We start from the raw sequence: 22,114 nt of genomic DNA, 5'->3' as shown, positions 1-22,114 counted from the left end.
GAAATAAAAACAGAATATGCTGGAAATACTCAACTGGTCTAGTAGCATCTGTGGAGTGAGAAACAGAGCCAACAATTCAGGTTGAATGTATCCAGGTCTAAACAGCTTTTAAAAATTTAATCCTTTGTAAATCAAACCCATTTGATGCTCTCTTGTGTCCTCTTTCACACTTAGGCATTAAATACAATGAAAGGTTGCATTAGTATTAATACTTCAAGGTTTGAAGAATTCACAATGGTTCTTTTCTCTTCAACATCAACCTACAATAATCTGATGAACCATGCCGACCAGATATCCTAACCTAATCTAGTCCCATTTGCCAGCACTTGCCCCATATCCCTCTAAACCTTTCCTATTCATAATACCCGTCCAGATGCCTTTTAAATGCTGTAATTGTACCAGCCTCCACCACTTACTCTGGCAGCTCATTCCACATGCACCACCCTCTGTGTTAAAAAGTTGCCCCTTAGGTCCCTTTTATATCTTTCCCCTCTCACCCTAAACCTATGCCCTCCAGTTCTGGACTCCCCCACCCTAGGGAAAAGGCCTTGTCTCTTCACCCTATCCATGCCCTTCATGATTTTATAAACTTCTGTAAGGTCACCCCTCAGCCTCTGATGCTCCAGCGAAAACAGCTCCAGCCTATTCAGCCTCTCCCTATAGCTCAAATCCTCCAACCCTGGCAACATCCTTGTAAATCTTTTCTGAACCTTTTCAAGTTTCACAGCATCCTTCCAACAGGAAGGAGACCAGAACTGCACACAATATTCCAAAAGTGACCTAACCAACGTCCTGCACAGCTGCAACATGACCTCTCAATTCTTATACTCAATATTCTGACCAATAAAGGATACATACTAAAAGCCTGGGCTGTCCTTTGTTCATTTCTTCATGCATCACAACCCTGCTTTTTTATCTGCATTTGCCTCCCATTTTCGTTGAGTAATATACTAAGATTAGTTGGAATCAGGAGTAGAACATTCATCTCCTTGAACCTGCACTGCTATTGATAAGATGATGGCCAATCTGATTGTGGCCTCACTTCTACTTTCCTGACTACCACCAATAATCTTGAATCCCTTAATAATCAAGAAGCTTCCTAACTCATCCAAAACAAAAAGATGAGGGAGAAAAGAAAGCTTAAAGAAAATACGTCCTCTTCCCAACGGATCCTCTACCTATAAGCAGATATTACCTAACTGAGGTTCCAACTTTTCCATCATCATCGACCTGAGATTTGTCGGTTCTACCATTGGTTCCTAATCCTGTTCATGGGATCCTCATCTATGGGCCTCAGGCAATTCACAAAAAAACAGAACTACCGAATTCCCTGCTGAGCTCTCAAGGGAGCGTGCTACCCCATTGACTCAAATATTCTCTAATACTCTGAATTCACGAACTTCCATTCTTTTGCTGGTGGTCACTGCTTCCTCCCTCATGAGCGAGCCCCTTGTTAGGGACTGGTTTTCCCCATCCCAGGATCATCCTGTCATGCAAGCTCCTTCCTGGTGGGAGGGGGGCTGTGAAGGTGCTGGATGCCAAGAAGCTACCTTCCCGCTCAGACCAAGGGCCGGCTAAAAACGCGACAATTCCTGGTTGCTGTGGCAACAGCGTCCGCGCAGAGACAAAGCACTGCAGCAGCGATCAGACTGCACCCCCTCATCTCGGCAACGGGCACGGTGCATCTTCGGTGAAAGAGAAAGAAAAACAAAACTCAATTTAAGAGCGGATTAAGGTGCCGCCTAAACATATGAAGACTAATATCAGGCGCCTGGCATCCTCGGCTGCTGCAGGAAGGAGCTCCTTTGTGTCAATGTTTATCCCAGTTTACTGGTAAGGACTGTCTGACCTATATCTTAAAAGTAGTCATCACCCATTTCTGCAAATGGAAATACGAGTACTGTATGTACTTAGTGTGACCCCACTGACATACATCCTGCTTAAATTGACACATTAATATCGTGCAACTCAGAAACCGGTTTTGCAGACCTCTTGCACGTGAAGTAGATGTCAGTGAGACTACTCAAGAAAACTACACTGATTTAGTTAAGAAATGGTCTCATTTGAACCTTCCACGTTTTCAGTGCTGAACAGACGTTTGAAGGAAAATGGTAGGAATTGAAATCCTCAAAAGATTGAGGTAGGATCGTCCCCTTTAAGTAAGAGGAACCTCTTAATTTTCAGCAGCAAGGCAAGTTAGGCCAAATACAAAACGATTATCAATCACTAGCAGATGAAACTTGACAAGTCAACGAGCACTAGGTGCAGCATAATTTGATTAAATCTACAGGAAGAAAACTTGAAATTGTATTGTGGTGTAGCATTCCGGACTGCCTTTTTGTGCATGTAATAAATTCCTCCCAGCTGGTTTAACACTTCTAAGGTCAGTTTTTGTGTTAAGACAAGGGATGACAAAACTACATTGTGTGTCTCAACTTCAAGTCGTTTTTTTTCTCATAGTTACTATATTGTCATCAATTTTATTTAATATCAATATTTTCAGAAATATAGCATTTCACATGAGAAATCCACCCTTAAATTGGACCTTAGTTCATCTAATTTCAACACATTTCTTTCTCTTGTGTTCTGACATAAAAATAGGATTTGGAAGCAGAAATAGGGTGTTTGACTCTCCAAGCCTGCTCTACAATTTATTAAATTTATGACTGATTTGGTAGTGGTCTCAACCCCAGTTTCTTTCCTGCAACCCCCATAACAGCCTTATGCTATTAAAAACTCTGCCCTGAATACATTCAATGGCTGCTTGGGAAAGGTATCTTTTCACATACCTTTCATGATGTCCAAAGTTTGCTAATCATGGTTCATGTTATGATATCACTATTGGGCAAGGCTAAGAGGCAGGGCTCAAGAAGTACATAAGGCAGAATTGAAAACACACTGTTGGCTATATACTGCACCACACTCAAGCCATCTAAACTATTCCAGACCACCACACCACTCACCCCGCCCCACTTGTTTTTGTCTAACTTGCCCATAAATACTTGCCCATTCTATATGCCTCAACCTACACCTTGTGGCTATATTCCAAATTATCTATTTTATAATTTGAAACATTTCATTGGTAATTAAACCTCAATTTTCTCTTTATAGATTAATGAGACGAGACTGTAGAACCCCACACTGTGCACTCACACCACTCTGAAAATGATGGTATGAAAACAAATTCTTGACAATATAATTGCTATAAAAGGAACCTAGTTTGACAGTGAAAGAGTTGTCAGTCCTTTTACTGGGGCCTTACTAACGTTGTATGTAACCTGAAACTTTTAATTATTCTTCTCAGACATTCAAAAATTATAAATTAAATGTGAACAGTGCAACTTTGTACAATTATAGATGTTACATAGTACCTAAAGATTTTCCAATTGATTGTAAGTAATTATATCCTAGCCAGCTCTCATTTCACAGAATCATAGAATTATACAATGCCGAAAAGGCCCTCCAGCCCATTGAGTCTGCACCGATAATACTACTCTAAATGTACATTAGTCCCACTTTCCAGCACATAGTCTTGAATAGAACAACTTTTCAAGTGCTCATCCAAATATTTTTTAAAAGTTGTGAGATTTCCCACCTCAACAGTTCTACTGAGCATTCCATTCCAGATTGTCACCTTCCTCCAGATGAAACGTTTTTCCTCAAATCCCCTTCAAAGCTCTTGCTTCACACCTTAAAATTATGTCCCCTTCAATTTAGAGGAAGGGATGTTTCCTATCCACTCTGTCATGCCTCTCATGATCTTGTACAGCTCAATCAGGTACCCTCTCAACCTTCTCTGTTAAAAAAAAACAGAGCTCATCTGACTTTTCTTCATAAATAAACTGCTCCATCCCAGTAACATTTTCATGAATCTTCTTTGCACCCTCCATTGTAAATACATCCTTCCTATAGTATGGTGACCACAACCTCATACAGTATTCCAGCTGTGGCCTAACCAAAGTTTTGTACTGTTTCAATGTAACTTCCCAGTTCTTACAATCCATGTGGATAAAGTGAGGACTGCAGATGCTGGAGATTAGAGTTGAAAAGTGTGGCTCTGGAAAAGCACAGCAGGTCAGGCATCATCCGAGGAGCAGGAGAATCGACGTTTCGGGCATAAGCCCTTCATCAAGAATTTGGGGGCGGGGGGGGGGGAGCTGAGGGATAAATAAAAGGGTGGGGGTGTGGTTAGGGGTGAGGTAGCTGGGAAGGTGATAGGTCGATCCAGGTTGGGGGGGGGGGGGGGGGTGACAGTGATAGGTCGGAGAGGAGGGTGGAGTGGATAGGTGGGAAGGAAGATGGACAAGTGGGACAGTTCAAGAGGTCAGTGCCGAATTGGATGGTTGGATCTGGGATGAGATGGGGGGAGAGGAGATGAAGAAACTTGTGAATTCAACATCGATGCTGTGTGGTTGGAGGGTCACAAGGTGGGAAGATGACGTGTTCTTCCTCCAGGCTTGAATTTGGCGGTGGAGGAGACCCAGGACTTTCATGTCCTTGGTGGAGTGGGAGGGGGAGTTGAAGTGGTCAGCCACAGGGTGGTGGGGTTGTTTGGTGCTTGTGTCCCAGAGATGTTCCCTGAAATGTTCCGTAGGTTGTTGTCCTGTCTCCCCAATGTAGAGGAGACCATATTGAGAGGAACGGACACAGTAGATGAGGTGTTTGGATGTGCAGGAAAATCTCTGCTGGATGTGGAAGGATCTTTGGGGCCTTGGATGGAGCTGAGGGGGGAGGTGTGGGTGCAGGTCTTAACCTCTTGCAGTGGCAAGTGAAGGTGCCGGGATTGGAGGGTGGATTTTGTGGGGGGGGGGGGTGGGGGGGACTTGGACCTTGGAGGGAATGGTCTCTGCGGAACGCAGATAGGGTTAGTGAGGGAACTATATCTCTGTTGGTGGGGTCTGAATGTAGGTGGTGGAAATGGCAAAGGATAATGCGCTGCATTTGGAGGTTAGTGGGGTGGAAGGTCAGGACCAGGGGGTTTTATTCTTGTTGCGGTTGAGGAGGTGGGGTTTAAGGGAAGAATTGTGGGAAGTGGAGGAGATGCACTTTAGGGTATTGTTGATTGTGTGTGAGGGGAAATTGTGGTCCTTGAAATAGGAGGCCATCTAGGATGCCCTGGAGTAGAACTGCTCCTCCTGGGAGCAGATACTGCGGAGGTGGAGGAATTCGGACTAAGGGATAGCATTTCTACAGGAGGGAGGGTGGAGGGGCACCTTTGCAATAACTCCTAAAAATGGGCCAACCTTGGAAATAGTCTCATAGACAAGCCCTAGCTTTCAATGAGTAAAGAAACAGCTATCTTCCTCTAAACTTAGTGAGCTCAGAGAGAAGAAGGTTGAGAGGTGACTTTATAGAGACATACAAGAGACATTGGGGCGGCATGGTGGCTCAGTGGTTAGCACTTCTGCCTCACAGTATTAGGGACCTGGGTTTGATTCCCACCTCAGGTGACTGTTTTTGTGGAGTTTACACATTCTCCCCTTGTCTGCATGGGTTTTCTCTGGGTGCTAGGGTCTCCTCCCACAATCCAAAGATGTGCAGGTCAGGTAAATTGGCCATGCTAAATTGCCTATAGTGTTAGGTGCATTCATTAGGGGTAAATGTAAGGTGGTGGGTTACTCTTCAGAAGGAAGACTTGGTGTGGACTTGTTGGACCAAATGGCCTGTGTCCACACTGTAGGGAATCTAACCTACAAGATGATCAGAGGATTAGGTAGGGTGGACAGTGAGAGCCTTTTTCCCTGGATGGTGATGGCTAGCATGAGGGGACATAGCTTTAAATTAAGGGGTGATAGATAAAAGACACATGTCAGAGGTAGGTTCTTTACTTATAGTAAGGGTGTGGAATGTCCTGCCTGCAACAGTAGTAGATTCGCCAACTTTAAGGGCATTTAAATGGTCATTGGATAAACATATGGATGATAATAGAATATTGTAGGTTAGATGGGCTTCAGATTGGTTTCACAGGTTGGCGCATCATTGAGGGATGAAGAGCCTGTACTGCGCTGTAATGTTCTGTGTACTAGGTGTAGTCCAGGTAGTTGTGGGAGTCAATGGATTTGAAACAGATGTCCATGTTGAGTCGGTCACTGGACATGGACACAGAGAGGTCCAGGAAGGGGAGGGAGGTGTCCGAGACTGTCCAGGTGAACTTGAGGTCAGGGTGGAAGGTGTTCCTAAAGTTGAGGAACTGTTCAACCTCCTTGTGGGAGCACCAGGTGGCACTAATACAGTCATCAATTTAGCAGAGGAAAAGGTGGAGGATGGTGCCAGTGTAATTGCAGAAGGTGGACTGTTCCAAGTATCCGATGAAGAGGCTGGCATAGCTGGGGGCCCATACATGTGCCCAAGACTACCTCTTTTGTCTGAAGGAGGTGGAAAGATTTGAAGGATAATTTCCAGATGAGGACCAGCTCCACCAATCGAATGAGTCTCGGTAGAGGGGTACTAGTTGGGTTGGCATGAGAGGAAGAAATGGAGAGCTTGGAGGTCTTTGTCATTTTGGATGGACCACATCGCTTCTGCAACCCCTGACCCACCACAGTTTACGGAGCTTCCTTTGGTGACCTAGACCACATCCACTCGAGAGACACCCCCAACTGCAGCTTTACACCAGGTCCTAGCCCCCCCAAGCACTGCTGAGTTTATACCATTCCCCCCGGACACCCCCTCACTGAGGATGAACAGTCAGTTCTCAGTAATGGTCTCACCTTCATCCCACTATGCTTCCGGGTCAACAAATTCAGAAACGTTGTGACATCAAACTTTTCTTCCACTGCCTCCGTGCTTACTTTCTCCAACGGGACCCCCACCCACACTCCGAGGACTCCTTCTCCCACCTGCAACATTCTCCATCCACCTGGACACCTCATGCTGGTCTATTACCCACCCTTGACCTCTTTAACTCCAACTGCCGCCGTGACATTGACTGCCTCAACCTGTCCACCCCTCTCACCCAATCCAACCTCTCACTGTCATAAAGCACAGAGCTCCACTCCCTCTGCTCCAACACCAACTCACCATCAAACCAGCAGACAAGGGGGGAGGGCACAGAGGTTTGGCGCATGACCTCTACACTGCTGAAGCTAGGCGCCAACTCATGGACACCTCCTCCTACTGCCTCCTCGACCACAACCTCACCCCCCATCACCAAACAATCATCTTCCAGACCATTCACAATCTCATCGCCTCAGGGGATCTCCCATCCACAGCCTGCAACCTCATAGTCTTGGAACCCTACACCGTCCAGTTCCACCTCTTACCCAAAATTCACAAATTTGATGGTCCTGGTTGACCCATCATCTCTGCCTGCCCCACCAAACTTATCTCCTCATATCTTGACACTGTCCTGTCCCCTTTGGTCCAGGAACTCGGCACATACGTTCGGGACAGCACCCACACCTTCCACCTCTTATATGACTTTCATTTCCCCGGCTCCCAACGCCTCATTTTCACCATGAACATCCAGTCCCTGTACATGTCCATCTGCCATGATGAAGACCTCTAAACCCTCTGTTTCAAACAATATCGCTCCACCAGCACACTCATTCGTTTGGCGGAACTGGTCCTTACCCTCAACAACTTCTCCGAATCCTCCCACAAAAGGGGTTGCCATGGGCACCTGCATGGACCCCAGCTATGTCTGCCTCTTCATTGGATACTTGAAACAGTCAATCTTCCGCAGTTACACTGGCATCATCCCCCACCTTTTCCTCCGCTACATTGATTACTGTATTACCATCACCTTGTGTTCCCACAAGGAGGTTAACAGTTCATCAACTTCATGAACACCTTCCACCTTGACCTCAAGTTTACCTGGACCATCTCGGACACCTCCCTCCCCTTCCTGGACCTCTCCGTCTCCAACTCTGGTGACCGACTCAACACGGACATCTACTTCAAATCCACCAATTCCCACAGCTACCTGGACCACACCTCCTTGCCTGGCCTGCTGTGTTTTTCCAGCACCACATTTTTCAACTCTGGTACTCCAGCATCTGCAGTTTCTCCTAGTTGATCTTAACCTATTGCGAATCCTGTTGCAAGGATGCCTTTCTTGAAGAAGCTCTCCTCCTCCCTCTACAAGGATCTCAGTGAGTCCCTCTCTCACTGCACCCCCCAGGTCATCTCCTCTGCCCTGAAGTTCTTCAGCCACGTCCTGAGGCAAACTCGCTCGTACAGCCACATCTCTTTCCTCAGCACCTGCCTATGGAACCGACTGACCCCGCATGGACGCCGGACTACATTCAAACCAACACAATTTGAACCCAACCAGGACAACCTGTACCTGCAACAAATCCGAAGCCTCCAACAACAGACCTCCCTCCGGATCCTCCGCTCCACGCTTCAAGCCATGCGCCGCCACCTACACTCCCTGCAGCCAGCCCTCCCCCAGCTCAGGACAACACTCTCCCAGACCTGCAAAGAGAATGCCTGGCCTGCTGTGTTTTTCCAGCATCACATTTTTCAACTCACACCTCCTTTCACTCTACCTCCTGTAAATACGCTATCCCTTATTCCCAATTCTGCTGTCTCTGCTGTATCTGCTCCTAGGAGGAGCAATTCCACTCAGGACATCCCAGATGGCCTCCTATTTCAAGGACCAAAATTTTCCTCCACGTGATCAACAATGCCCTACAGTGCATCTCCTCCACTTCCCGCACCTCTGTCCTTGAACCACACCCCTCCAACTGCAACAAGAATAAACCCCCGTGGTGTAACCCTATGGGAGAGTAGGGTAACCCTATGGCCAGGAGAATAACCCTGTGGCCTGGTAAGACTATGGTGACTTTGTTTGATAATGTGAATTCCAGAACTGCACACAGTACTCTGTCTATGGCTTAACCTGCTGACTTTTACAAAGTCTACAATAGTCTTCCAGCAGTGTGACAACCCTATTTTTATTCCTAAACTCTACCCACAAAGCCTCATTTGAGCACCTTTCCAAATTCCCAGCCCTCCTTTCTGCAGTAACTGAGTCCTTAATTAATAACGTAAATGCCACCTGTCTCTTTTATACCCATTCTCTGTCCTGCCTGAAGATCATATATCTTCCAATATTAAATTACCATTCTTGCCCTTCCCTTTGACTTCTTTAATTCTTTGAACCAGCAAAATGTGTTTTATTTGGGGCTGGAATAGGACACATGTAAACATAAAATACTGCAGGTACTAAAAATCTGAAATTCAAAGAAAATATTCTGGGATTGCTCACCAAGCCAGGCAGCATCTTTGGAGAGGAACAGAGTTTACAGGAAGAATCTTGTTGTGGTGTCTCACCCACCAGCCGGAAGGCTGACGAGAGATTCATGATACCTCTTTGGGAAGACCTACCGAATCACATGCCAACTAAGCAGTAGCAAGGTCACTGCTGGGATCAAAACTTCAAATCTGGAAGTCCCACCAAGCTGATTGTGCTTAGCGATAATAAATACTAAGGAGGTTGAAGTTGCCACCATAAGAAAACAAGCTCCCATCACCCACTAGAGTCCATGAATTGACAGGGTCTCAGGCCATAAGTAGGTAAAGTGGTGAGAAAGTGGGTGATTCACATGGTGGGTTTCATAAGGAGAAGAAAGCAATGAGATTGGAAGCAAGGGCAGGAGTGGACTGTCTTGCTTTCTCATGTTCAATTCCTCGAGGAGGTACTAATGTCTTTGATCAAGCTGCTACCAAAAACTGAGATGAGCTGAAGCCACAGCATTTTGACCAATTGTGTCTGCTACATGGTGACAGTATTGCTTACAGCTCGGTTAATTTGAGTAGCAACGGGATGAGACACTTAAGTTGTCATTAATTGGCCACTTAAGGGCCTAAATTCATGAGGGTGGTCAGGAAGTTTAACCATGGACCTCTCTGCCCAGAACTTAATTGTGGTGGAGGCAACAAGACGGTAGAATTCAGGGCACAATACCACTCCAGCTAATAATCTGCCCTTCCTCTGTCCAAGCTTGCCAATAGCAAGGGTAAAATATCCTGCCTAGCATTTCAGGTTGAGATGAACTTTTATCAGAACCATTATATAAAAATATAACACAATATAAGAGCTGCTTTTGTGTTTCAGGTTACCTGTTTTCAACATTACCGAAACTTCCATTTCTTTGCGTAATTCTACTGAGTAATTGAACAGGTAACAGAACCTACCGTCAACAAACATTTCTTAAGGAACCTGGTAAATGTGTAATCTTTACTTAACTGCAGGAACTTTAAATATAATTAACTGCTAATTTGAGGATGCTGATAAACTGGTAAGTTTGAAAAGTGTGGGAATTGGATAATTACGGTAATGAGATCTCATAGTGAGGTTTATGCTAAATTAAAGTGCAATTTTTATTGAAGTTATTTGAATAGGAACCAAGAACACCCTTTTCAATCTTGGTCATTAAAAAGGTTATGTAGTCAAATGTGGATAGAAGCTAAAAAATAAAGCAGAACATTATTTATTATAAGCAACCAATTGAGGAAAAATTAAAAATAAGAAAATATATCATGCTTTTCAATGTTCTTCTAATTTGTGTATATATATAAATATAATAACATTGATATAGTATATATGCAATCTATTATCATAGCATAGAAAAACACTAATCTCAATTCCCAAATGTAGTTACACACATACATGTGGTATTTCTTTTTTGGGCAGTATATCATGAAGCTTTATGGAAGGAACAAAGAGTCCATTTAGTCCTCAGTATTGCTTGCTTTTAAGGTATAATTCTACTTACTATGATGTCATTAAAATGAGGTAATTTTTGTCAATTATTTACAGAATTCTAAACAGCAAAATCAAGAGGAGGCAAAATTGATATGAGATATGCTAAATTATTGGTATAATATAGCATATTTTTGTCCTGTAATTTACATACCAATTTTATTTAGGTCCTTTCAACTGCTGTGCTGGATATCTGGTCCTTCTTTTGAAGATGACAGCAATTCAAGGTCAGGAGTTTCATCCATGGGTTTTTAAGACATTGAATGGGCTGATTCAGATCTTTTGGCACGTGAACCAGGACATCCAAAAAGGTGGTGGCATCCAGAGTGCAAGATTTGCTTATATTTTTTTTCCTCCACTGCCAGGCAATACGTCATCTTTAAGATGTTGTGACTCAAAGCAACTTGATGAACAAGTTGTCACCATTCTGAACAATTGGTAGCAAGTTCTTTGCAGCAATTAATTTTAATGCTGCTGCACTTCAGGGAAAATTTTAACCATGGACCTCCCTGCCCAGAACTTCCCTGGAACATCGGGTTGTTTGAGAGCGAAGAAAACCGGCGGGAAAATGCTATCAAAGTTGATTTAGCAGGAGTTTTTCCTGAATGTTTGTGGAGCTGATATCAAGAAAGACACTAGTGTCAATTCACCAGTTCTCCCATTGAAACCTGAGGGACGGAAGCATTGCTGATATAAGTTCTTTATCACTGTTATGTATCAGCTGTTATACTTCAAAAGATAACTTAATATAAAAAGATTTTTTAAGTCCAGACTCTTAATGTGAGAGCATTTTTTTAGTTAACCACACTCCATAACCCCACTGATATCTTTCTCCCCATATTTGTACGACTAATTGAAACCCAATTAACTCTAAGTAATCTATACATCACCTGAGGCTCTTGAGGCATACTGGTTGTGATCCCTACTTCTAAGCCAGGAGGCAGGGTTCAAATTTTTCCTGCACCAGATGTGTGTAATAACATCAACAAAAAGTTGATTAGAAAATATCCTTTGTCCATCACCTGTTCCCTCATTCCATTAGATCTCAGATATTCCTTTAGATGATAACATCAGTGGTATACATTAGCCAAACTGCTGTACATATCTTACTGCAGTACTGGGAGCAATGATGACAGTGGCTCTGTACACTTATACTTGCATTGACTGTGGAGGTCTTTGGCTATGAGGCACTCACTGTGGTAGTTTGAAAAGGAGGTGCTGGCATGCCTAATCAAGTCTTTGATCTCCTTATCAATGGTGGCTTTTTGAGAGAGACAGTTACCAAGATTTGGGGAGTGGTTTAAATATTCCAGAGCTTCTCCTTCAGTATAGATGATGTGTGGAATATTTGGCTGACCATTTAGGGTTTAAACATTAGTTTTGTTCTGGCAATGATGCAGGATGAGCTAAGCTTCTTGTTGCAAAATGTCAAGAATAGCTTGAAATTCTGCAGAGTAGGCAATAATGCTGCTGTGTCATCCACAAACTGTGGAGCATTCATATTTATGGTGGTTAGTTTAGTCTTGATATGCAACTGCAGACCTCACCTTTGCCTAATTTTGGTATGGAGGCAACTGAGGTGGAAGAGTTTTCTATCTAGACAGTTTAATGCTAAAAATTAAACTGGTTGAACTTTGAAGTGAATTTTCCAACATCAGTTATCATATGAATATTGAATATCCATCTGCCATTGTTGACATAAAAGTCAAAAACAAAATATCCTATCTCAATGAGAAGATATGGTGAACTTTCAAAGGACATATTAGTACAGTTGAATATGGCATCAGAGGTGTCTGTCAAAACCAGCTTCGATGCTGTGAAAGATCCCTCAGAAGACTGAGGTCGTCTTATACACTGAGCATAAAAGTGAATCGTAGATACGGCTGGTCGCCTCGCTTGCTGTTTGCCATGTGGGTCCTGCTTTGTGCACATGTCTTAAACTCTTGTGCACCTTTACAGTACAGCTTGATCTCTTGCACCCAGTTGTAAGATACCAAGAAGAAAAGTGTGCATTTGTAGGGTGAAAAATTGAGGTTGACTACTATATATGCTGAGTATGTGAGTACGAAAAATATGAGTTTGGAGGAAAAGTGGTGTTGTCCTTTTGCTGTGTCAAGTTATGGCCGTGATCTGCAGACTTCAAACTTAATGATCTTTGTGAAATTTGTGTCTATTTCAGCAAGCAAACAAATAGATGTTGGATTGAAGGATCACTCTGACAAATACTCTCAGTTCTTAAGAGGTACAAATTAGCTGTATTATATGATATCTAACTATAATGCACCAAAGGAAGTTTCACAGGCAGTGCATTCAATTTTATATCAATTTTCAACTTTTAAATTGCCCAACAGGAGAACTAGAAGGCCAAAGGTTGACGTACCTGATGCTTGAACTATGTTTCCCCCTTGAAACTTACTCTTTACCCATTTCCAACTTTATATAAAGAAGAAGCAAGCATAGAGAAGGCAGAATTCTGAGAGGATTTTTGCAAAGATTCAAAGACACCTTCAGCACCTTTGTTTATGAATTCACTTAATAATGACTTTAGAAAGATACAGTCTCCTGCCTCAGATATCCCTGGTGCCCTGATTGTGAGGCCCTCCTGAACATTGCTATGCAAGGTAATCCAAAGCTGAGAACCTTGTCTTCAATGCAGGTCAAGTCTCCTTGCCACCCAATGTTTGCTTCCAGTGCTGATTGGCTGTTCCCATTAATGTGCAAGAGGAATTTTCCTATGGTGATTGAGAGTAAGATCTAGGATCTAAATCACCTTCCTGAATTAAAATCAGAGAGCAAGATACAATTGTGAGTTAAATGGATTTCTAAATTATGCATTACTCAGATGTGCCCATTTAAATAGTGATTTGCATTGTTACAAGTTTACCCTGTAGCTGCTCAATTGTTAATGGTTGCTACTCATCTAATGCCATGAAAGTACACTCATTCAACTTGACTCTTTATATGAATACATTGAAGGTGAGAAAAGTTGCTTAGAGAGAAAGGTGTACCTACATATTTCTATTCAAGACTGGTAATGAGTCACAATATTAACAATTGTGGCAATATATTTTCAGACATTTAAAAGAAGATGTAATCATCGGCACTTTCATCTCTTGCTGATTGTTTAGGTGTACCTCTTTTTTTGGGGCTGCTAACTGTTTGCAGTAAAAATTATATAAAATTTCATGGAACTTTACACCATGGTAACAGACCATTCTGCCAACAGGCTCATGCCAGTGTTTATGCTCCATACACCTCCCCCTCTTCATCTAACCCTATCAGAAAAACTTTCAGTTCTTTCTCTACCTAGCATTTATCCAACTTGTGCTTAAAAGCTTCCATACTATTTGCCTCAACTACCGGTACTTCTTGTAGTAACAAGTTCCATGTTCTAACCAACAATTCTGAATGCAAGCAGTAAGATGTTGCCATGTACTTTCAAAGAGGTTTGATTCAAGTGCAGAAGCCAAAGTGGTAACTTCCATCAGGTCTTCTATCTCAGTAACCTCAATTAAATATTGATTATAGGAGATTCCTTGTTGCACTATGACGAGCAAATATATAGCAAGCCTAAGAGTGTAGATGGAAAGAAGGAGCTAGAACCGTCCAATCCTTTGTCAGAAAGGTATAGAGTATTATATCTTACTTCAATAACATGTTGCAGAGTTGTTGAGATCCATGTTCTGAAATGTGTGAGAAGTATAACATCTATGAATTATTTTTAACTGGCTCTCTTTCATTCTGTTATTAAAATATAGTGGGTTTCAATTTGTACTTCTTTCCGTTAACCTTACAGAGGATATGGACAAAGTCTTTTTCCTGTTGTTACCACATATTATGAATTGCATCTTTGTTCCTTGCTTGAGAAATATTTATTTAATGTTACTAGAGTTGAAATACTTTAATGAGATACATTTTACTATATTTGTAGTTTGGTAAGGAAATTCTGTTGAACGTCTTGAATTGCTTCTCTCCAGAAATAGCCAACTATTTGTCGCTGTTTGTTCTCTCAAATGTCCTGACAATTCTCCCATATCTCTTGCAGTCTTTGCTTGTGATATTGAACACTGAGCGTTGACAGGATTTTCTATCATACAGAGCACCCAAATTTGATTTTTGTGATGATCTAATCCCACCACATTTGTTGTTTCCAGCGGCTATCACTGGTTTATGATTGAGAAATGTAACCTGTTGGATAATTTTCTTCTGCCTTATATGGTAACATTCTGTCAATAGCAAACCACCATCTGATGATCTGGTTGGGATCAGCCAACTTAATAAAAAACAGAGATCTTTGGGGGCTGTATAGTTATGTTTCCCATGTAGAATGCATTTTGTGTATTCACTTGTGGATGGATAAATGACCAGATCTCATGCACTTTTACAGTTTAGGTGAGAAAACACAAATTGAGGCCTTTGTTTGCCACTTCATGCTGTCAGTCCAAAAACAAGGCTCACCAAGACAATTATTTTGGTTTGAAATGTTGCTTTGCAGATGTCTAATTCTCACAACCCTCATCCAGGAAACACCACCCGCCCCAATCTGTTACAGATTAGCTGAGATGGTCTGTACTGTTTATCTGTCTTGCACCATTCTCACACATCCACTAGCTCATCTGAAACTATTTTGTGATACCCAGCAACAGGAACTCTAAATCGACCAATCAAGAAAAACTTTATGCACTCCTTACTGATTTCATTGATACTTGGCTTCACAACCTATAAACTGAGAGAAAAAGAACAACTGCATTCAGTTATTTTAAGCAGTCTTTGTACCTAACTATGCTGTTAGAATTGATTTGGAGATGCCAATGTTGGACTGGGTGTCCAAAGTTAAAAATCACACAACACCAGGTTATAGTCCAACAGGTTTAATTGGAAGCACACCAGCTTTCAGAGCGCCGCTCCTTCATCAGGTGGTTGTGGAGGACATAATTGTAAGGCACAGAATTTATAGCAAAAGTTTACAGTGTGATGTAACTAAAATTATACATTGAAAAATACCTTGATTGTCTGTTGAGTCTTTCATCTGTTCCAATACCATGATAGTTTCATTTCTTTCATGTGTAAATCACAAAACGTTTTTTTGAAAGTTGCATTCTCAGGTTAATTGGTGTTAGCTAGATAATATGTTGAAGATGTTAGCTCCCTGTGTTCTCTGTCTGTGCCATGATGTTTAGATTGATTCTAATCTAAAAAGTGAGATAACAGAGTTTTACATGAATTCATGCAGTTTTTGAGCAAAGTACAATGTAACTCTGCAAGTTACTCATGAAAGAAGTGAAATTATCATGGTATTGGAACAGATGAAAGACTCTACAGACAATCAAGGTATTTTTCAATATATAATTTCAGTTACATCACACTGTAAACTTTTGCTATAAATTCTGTGTCTTACAATTGTGTCTTCCACAACCACCTGATGAAGGAGGCACTCCGAAAGCTAGTGCTTCCAATTAAACCTGTTGGACTATAACCTAGTTTTCAAAGTCTGTGAGAAGATTTGTAGCTCGGGTGCTCGTTGTTGTGGTTCTGTTCGCCGAGCTGGGAATTTGTGTTGCAGACATTTCGTCCCCTGTCTAGGTGACATCCTCAGTGCTTGGGAGCCTCCTGTGAAGCGCTTCTGTGATCTTTCCTCCGGCATTTGTAGTGGTTTGAATCTGCCGCTTCCGTTGTCAGTTCCAACTATCCGCTGCAGTGGTCAGTATATTGGGTCCAGGTCGATGTGCTTATTGATTGAATCTGTGAATGAGTGCCATGCCTCTAGGAATTCCTGGTGTTGTGTTAGAGGCTTGCATGCAATATAGAATTTGGAATTTTGAAGAAGCAAGTTAAATTATATAATAAATGTTGCATTTCTTGCTTAAGCTTAAAAATGTGTTGCTGGAAAAGCGCAGCAGATCAGGCAGCATCAAAGGCGTTTCAGGCATAAGCCCTTCTTCAAGAATGAGGAGGGTGTGCCAAGCAGGCTAAGATAAAAAGGTAGGGAGGAGGGACTTGGGGGAGGGGAGCTGGGAATACGATAGGTGGAAGGCGGTTAAGGTGAGGGTGATAGACCGGAGAGGGTGTGGGGCTGGAGAGGTCGGGAAGAAGATTGCAGGTCAAGAAGGCGGTGCTGAGTCTGAGGGTTGGGACTGAGAAAAGGTGGGGGGAGGGGAAATGAGGAAGCTGGAGAAATCTGCATTCATCCCTTGTGGTTGGAGGGTTCCCAGGTGGAAGATGAGTCGCTCTTCCTCCAGGCATCGTGTTGCCGTGGTCTGGCAATGGAGGAGGCCAAGGACCTGCATGTCCTTGGCGGAATGGGAGGGGGAGTTAAAGTGTTCAGCCACGGGGCGGTTGGGTTGGTTGGTGCGGGTGTCCCAGAGGTGTTCTCTGAAACGTTCCGCAAGTAGGCGGCCTGTCTCCCCAATGTATATGTCCACACCCCCCACCAACCCAACCTCCACTCCCGGCACCTTCCCCTGCAACTGCAAGCAATGCAAAACTTGCGCCCACACCTCCCCCCTCACTTCCCTCCAAGGCCCCAAGGGATCCTTCCATATCCGTCAGAAATTCACCTGCACCTCCACACACATCATTTACTGCATCTGCTGCACCCGATGTGGCCTCCTATACATTCAACTTATTTGTTCTCCATGTTATGGTCCTCAAGTTTATTCACCTAGATTAAAGGGGTACAGATCTTTGCAGATCTGGTTTACTACTGTATATTATCACATCTGGCTGGTCCATCCCCTACTCTAGGATTATCCTAGACAGCAAAGCTAATCACAAGCATTTTTCCTTCATGACTGTTCCTTTTAAATTCTCCTCCTTCATTGCAGCAAATATGAGGAACATATGCATTTCTTTGTTCCAAATATTTAAATCAACATTTGGCTATATCTGTTGCTTCTTGGCTTCCTCCATACCCACAAAACTAAAGTCCTCTGCTCAATTTCCCTGCAGCCTTTGACAACCTTGATTTGTCCATACTCATCATGCAGCTCAATGGAATCATCCTTACATGGTTTTCTCTTCATTCAACTCTTCCCCATCCTATAATAAGCAGAATAATTGCTTCTCGTGGTAAAAACCTTTACCTCAAGGAATTATGATTATTCTTTTCTTTCTCATCTATTTGCTATTCCTACAGATCATCAATCTGAAGTTTGGGGATGAAGTTCCATTTGTATGCTGGTAACACTCAGCTCTCCATCTTCTGTCACATATTTGACTTCTACCAGTTTGTGTGTCCAACATCCATTGTTGGTGAAATTACAATTTCAAGAATGTTGAGAAGATTAAAGCTACTGTCTTCAGCATCTGCTACTAATTATTAGCATAGGTTTCATCTGTCTCTTCAGCCATTTTCTCTGGCTGAACCATCTGTTAACAACTTCTGCATCCTATTGAATGTTAAACTGAGCTTCCTACTCCAAAGTTTGTCCATTCCAAAGAGTGCACACTCTTTCCTGTGGGGCATCACCTCCGTCTTTTCTTCAGCCCATACTCTGCTGAAACTTTCATGCATGCCTTTGTCACTTCTGGACTTGGCCATCCCATTGAATAAATTGCTGCCCCTTCTCCATGTCCTGTAAATCTTGCCTCATCAAAACCCTTCTACCTGTGTTGTATTCCTTACCGACTAATTATTCATGTTCTTGCTGACCACCTCTGACTTCCAGCTCCCAATGCTTCCAATTTGAAATTCTCATTTTTAAAAAAATCCCCTTTCTGTCCTGCCATTCCTAACTTCTAGTTCCTTTGGCCTGGCACCTTCTTCCAAAATTTTTCATTTCAAGATGACTACTGTGAAATCCAACTATTCAAAGAATTTACATCAAGATATTTATAAATAAAGCTAATTATAATATAAAAGAAGAAAATATTATCAGGGTCAATATCTTCTTAATATTTTTTTCTGATATTCATTAGATTGTAGAGCTCATTGGCTAGAACACTCTCAACTGATCCAAATATCAAATGATGTGTTCAAACATAGATTGCGACCACATCAGTCACATTTATTCACATGCATGTTTTTGGTTGCTAGTAATGTTTTCTTTTCATTTCTGTTTATGATGAATTTAAAGACCAGATTTTCCCAATACACTTATCAAGCGAGGGGGCCAATTAGAAGAGCATACCATTTCATGACAAAACTATCATGGATCAAGGCTGGAATATCAAGGATGACATTGATTCAGAAATACAGCCTGTGCAAAACAAAGCTGAAGGAGAGACTTATGCTCGGCAACTTTTGGAGGGACATATAAAATACATCACAACTGTTGTGAAACAATTAAGCAATGAGATAGAGGTAAGGTTGAACCCACGGTTTGACATGTTAAAATATAAATGGCTTCACATTTGGCAGCTGGGCTATCTTGATGGATCACTTAACCTTCCCTAGTGTGGGACTAACACAGCAGGAAAGTCACATGCTTTATTCTTTGTCTGAATTAAATTTAAATGTTTGCTATTTGCATTACCTTCCAGGCTTGCTTCGCCACTCTTGATGTTGTTGGCAACCCCATCAAATAAGCAGGGCCCAGTCATTTGTGTAAACAATGTAAGTGGAACTGTATGAGGAAGCAATGAACAATTAACTGAAAGCTTCCTCCTGTTAGTAGAGAATGTGTCACTTATATCTCCTCCCCAATAAATGAGGTGGTATTTGCTTTTGAATTTTAATATTAATTAGTTACTTCTCAGTGCAAAATCAATATCTTGTTCTTAGCTGCAGTATAGTATTTAGCATTAATTTAATTTTGCACCAATCCATAAAGACAGAACATGAGATTAACAGATGCCAGATGTAATAAACTGAGAAAATAATTTTGTGTAGACTGCAGTTAGTTTACAGACATATAGTCTAGCATTCTTTAATTAGCAGAGAACCACAAACCAATTTGGATTTCTAGATTATATTCTAGAATCATAGAATAGTATGTGTTTATGCTAGCTCCAGGTAACCAGATAGGCAGCCTGGTGCAAACAGCCCTTCAACTAAACCTCAGACAAGTATGTAAAATAGTGGTTAATGTGCGGTTTATTCCTTTTAATCCTGCTCTGCTATACTTTAGAGTTCTTTATTTGTCGGTTCCTCTCTCCCAGTTTTTTCCTTCAGTTTATTTTGGTCCCAGTTTCACTCCTCATATTATTCAAACAGACTCCTGTGATGGAAGTTCTCTATTATGTTGCAATTACAAAACTCTGTTAATCATTTATCAGCAAGAATACAATTAAGTGCTTCCTTGTGTAAGGAATACATTAATGATATTTAAAAAAAAAATCCAGGAACAAATTCATTTAGTTTTAGGTGAACATACAAGTTGTATGTTACACATTTAAAATATCCCTTATGTATCTTTAAAAATGTTTTCTAGAGCACCACCCTCTGCATGAAAAAGTTGCCCCTTAGATCCCTTTTGTATATTTCCCCTCTCATCCTAAACCTATGCCCTCTAGTTCTGGACTCCCCCACCCCAGGGAAAAGACTTTGTCTGTTTCTTCTATCTATGAGAGGAAGTGGTGGAGGCTGGTACAATTGCAGCATTTCAAAGGCATCTGGATGGATATATGAATAGGAGGTTTAGAGGGATATGGGCCAAGTGCTGGCAAATGGGACTGGATTCGGTTCAGATATCTGATCAGCATGGATGAGTTGGACCGAAGGGTCTGTTTCTATGCTGTACATCTCAATGACTCTATGACTAAGATAATGAGCCTTCTTTTTGAACTACAGGAATTCTCTTTTTATTCATTTGAGGGAAATGAACATTGTTGGCTTGTCAGTATTGATATCCCATCCTAACTTGCTTTTGAAGGGGTAGTCTCAAGATGCAGACTGATCCTGATGGTGGCCATCCTGTGCATAGTGTTCCTGCTGCAGCCTTTTAACGCTGGTTGCCAGTGTTCCCTGCAACGTAAATCTGTGCTTCCTTAGCAGCCTGCAAGTGGATTGGAAAGGTGCTATGGTGACCATGAAGGTTTGGTAAATGCTGGATGCCAATGCCTGTGGTTGAGGGGGTGCATGCAGTTGATGCCTGTGGATTGTGCTAATTGTTCAACAAGAAGGCTCTTCACAATCAGCAGAGAGAGTTTAAGTTAATGTTTATGATTTAAACCCAGTCTTCTTTGATTCTCACCCCATTCACACCAAGACAGACAAACAAACAGATAAAGTTAACGGATAAAGCAAAAGAAAAATCAATGAGATGTATTTGGCCGCTTCATTAAAATGTAATCTGCAATCCATAATATCACAGGTGCATGGGATTGTATCTTGCTTGGTTTGTGAAGACACTGGTCAACACAAACAACTTCCAGTGGATTCCAAGAAATTAGGATGTAGCTTTGCTCGCTGAGCTGGATGGTTCACTTCCACACGTTTCGCCACCCTACTAGTAACATCTTCTGTGGGCCTCTGGGCAAAGCACTGTACAGATTCCTGCTTTCTATTTATATGTTTGGGTTTCTTTGGGTTGTTGATGTCATTTCCTGTTCTTTTTCTCAAGGGGTGGTAGATGGGGTCTAACTCGATGTGTTTGTTGATAGAGTTCTGGTTGGAATGCCATGCTTCTAGGAATTTTCATGCGTGTCTCTGTTTGGCTGGTCCTAGGATGGATGTGTTATCCCAGAAGAAGTGGTGTTCTTCCTTATCTGTATGTAATGTTACTAGTGAGAGAGGGTCATGTTGTTTTGTGGCTAGTTGATGTTTATGTATCCTGGTGGCTAGTTTTCTACCTGTTTGTCCAATGTAGTGTTTGTTACAATGCTTGTAAGATATTTTGTAAATGCCATTAGTTTTGCTTATTGGCTGTATAGGGTCTTTCAAGTTCATTAGCTGCTGTTTTAGTGTGTTTGTGGGTTTGTGGGCTACCATGATGTCAAGGGGTCTGAGTAGTCAAATGTCATTTACAAAATATTTCATTCAGTATATTCAGTTAGATTTGTTAAAAAAGGAACTTGCATATTTGTAAATTTTGTGACTATTGCCAGGTACAAGCACAACACAGACATGGTGAAGCTTGGTGGAGAAGAGGTTAGAGACAGACCTCACCAGAACCAATGGGTGCGATCTCCCTTGCATAGTTACCACAAAATCCTAGCTCATATAGGGTCTGGTGCTGAAAACTCACCAAAGAACCCATGGAAATCACATGTTGTTAAAAAAAATTACTGAGCAGGATCACTGAGAAGATTGAAGAGGAAAACTTCAGATTCAAGTCTTTTCAAAACCTGCAACTTCTACCAGCTAGAAGAGAAGCAGGATCATGGGAATACACGACCTGGAAGGTCCCCTCAATTTTCATGCCGTCCTAACTGGAAACATTTCACCTTTCATTGTCACTGGCTCAAAACCTGTTACTCCCTCCCTAACCTTATAGTGGATCCAAATCATATGGACAGCCATGG

General features: G+C 42.0%; 1 protein-coding gene and 1 long non-coding RNA gene across 2 annotated transcripts in view; both read left to right on the top strand.

The window, feature by feature from the left end:
• Window positions 1–1,678: 1,678 nt before the first annotated feature.
• Window positions 1,679–11,563, top strand: LOC122540825 (uncharacterized). Its single transcript, XR_006309428.2, has 3 exons — window positions 1,679–1,833; window positions 10,064–10,129; window positions 10,879–11,563. It is a non-coding gene; the product is annotated as an uncharacterized LOC122540825 (long non-coding RNA).
• A 7,266-nt stretch (window positions 11,564–18,829) lies between these two features.
• LOC122540849 (protein FAM81A-like) overlaps window positions 18,830–22,114 on the top strand; it is a 35,918-nt gene continuing 32,633 nt past the window's right edge. Inside the window, exon 1 of the mRNA XM_087981201.1 lies at window positions 18,830–19,013. Coding sequence (XP_087837327.1) covers window positions 18,861–19,013 — 153 coding nt within the window. The 5' untranslated portion in view covers window positions 18,830–18,860. The remainder of the gene's footprint in view (window positions 19,014–22,114) is intronic.

Source organism: Chiloscyllium plagiosum, unplaced genomic scaffold, assembly GCF_037043375.1.
Source record: "Chiloscyllium plagiosum isolate Xiang-an unplaced genomic scaffold, Cpla_swu_hap1 HiC_scaffold_39, whole genome shotgun sequence".
Lineage (NCBI taxonomy): Eukaryota > Metazoa > Chordata > Chondrichthyes > Orectolobiformes > Hemiscylliidae > Chiloscyllium > Chiloscyllium plagiosum.
This window is presented reverse-complemented; position numbering and strand designations above follow the sequence as displayed.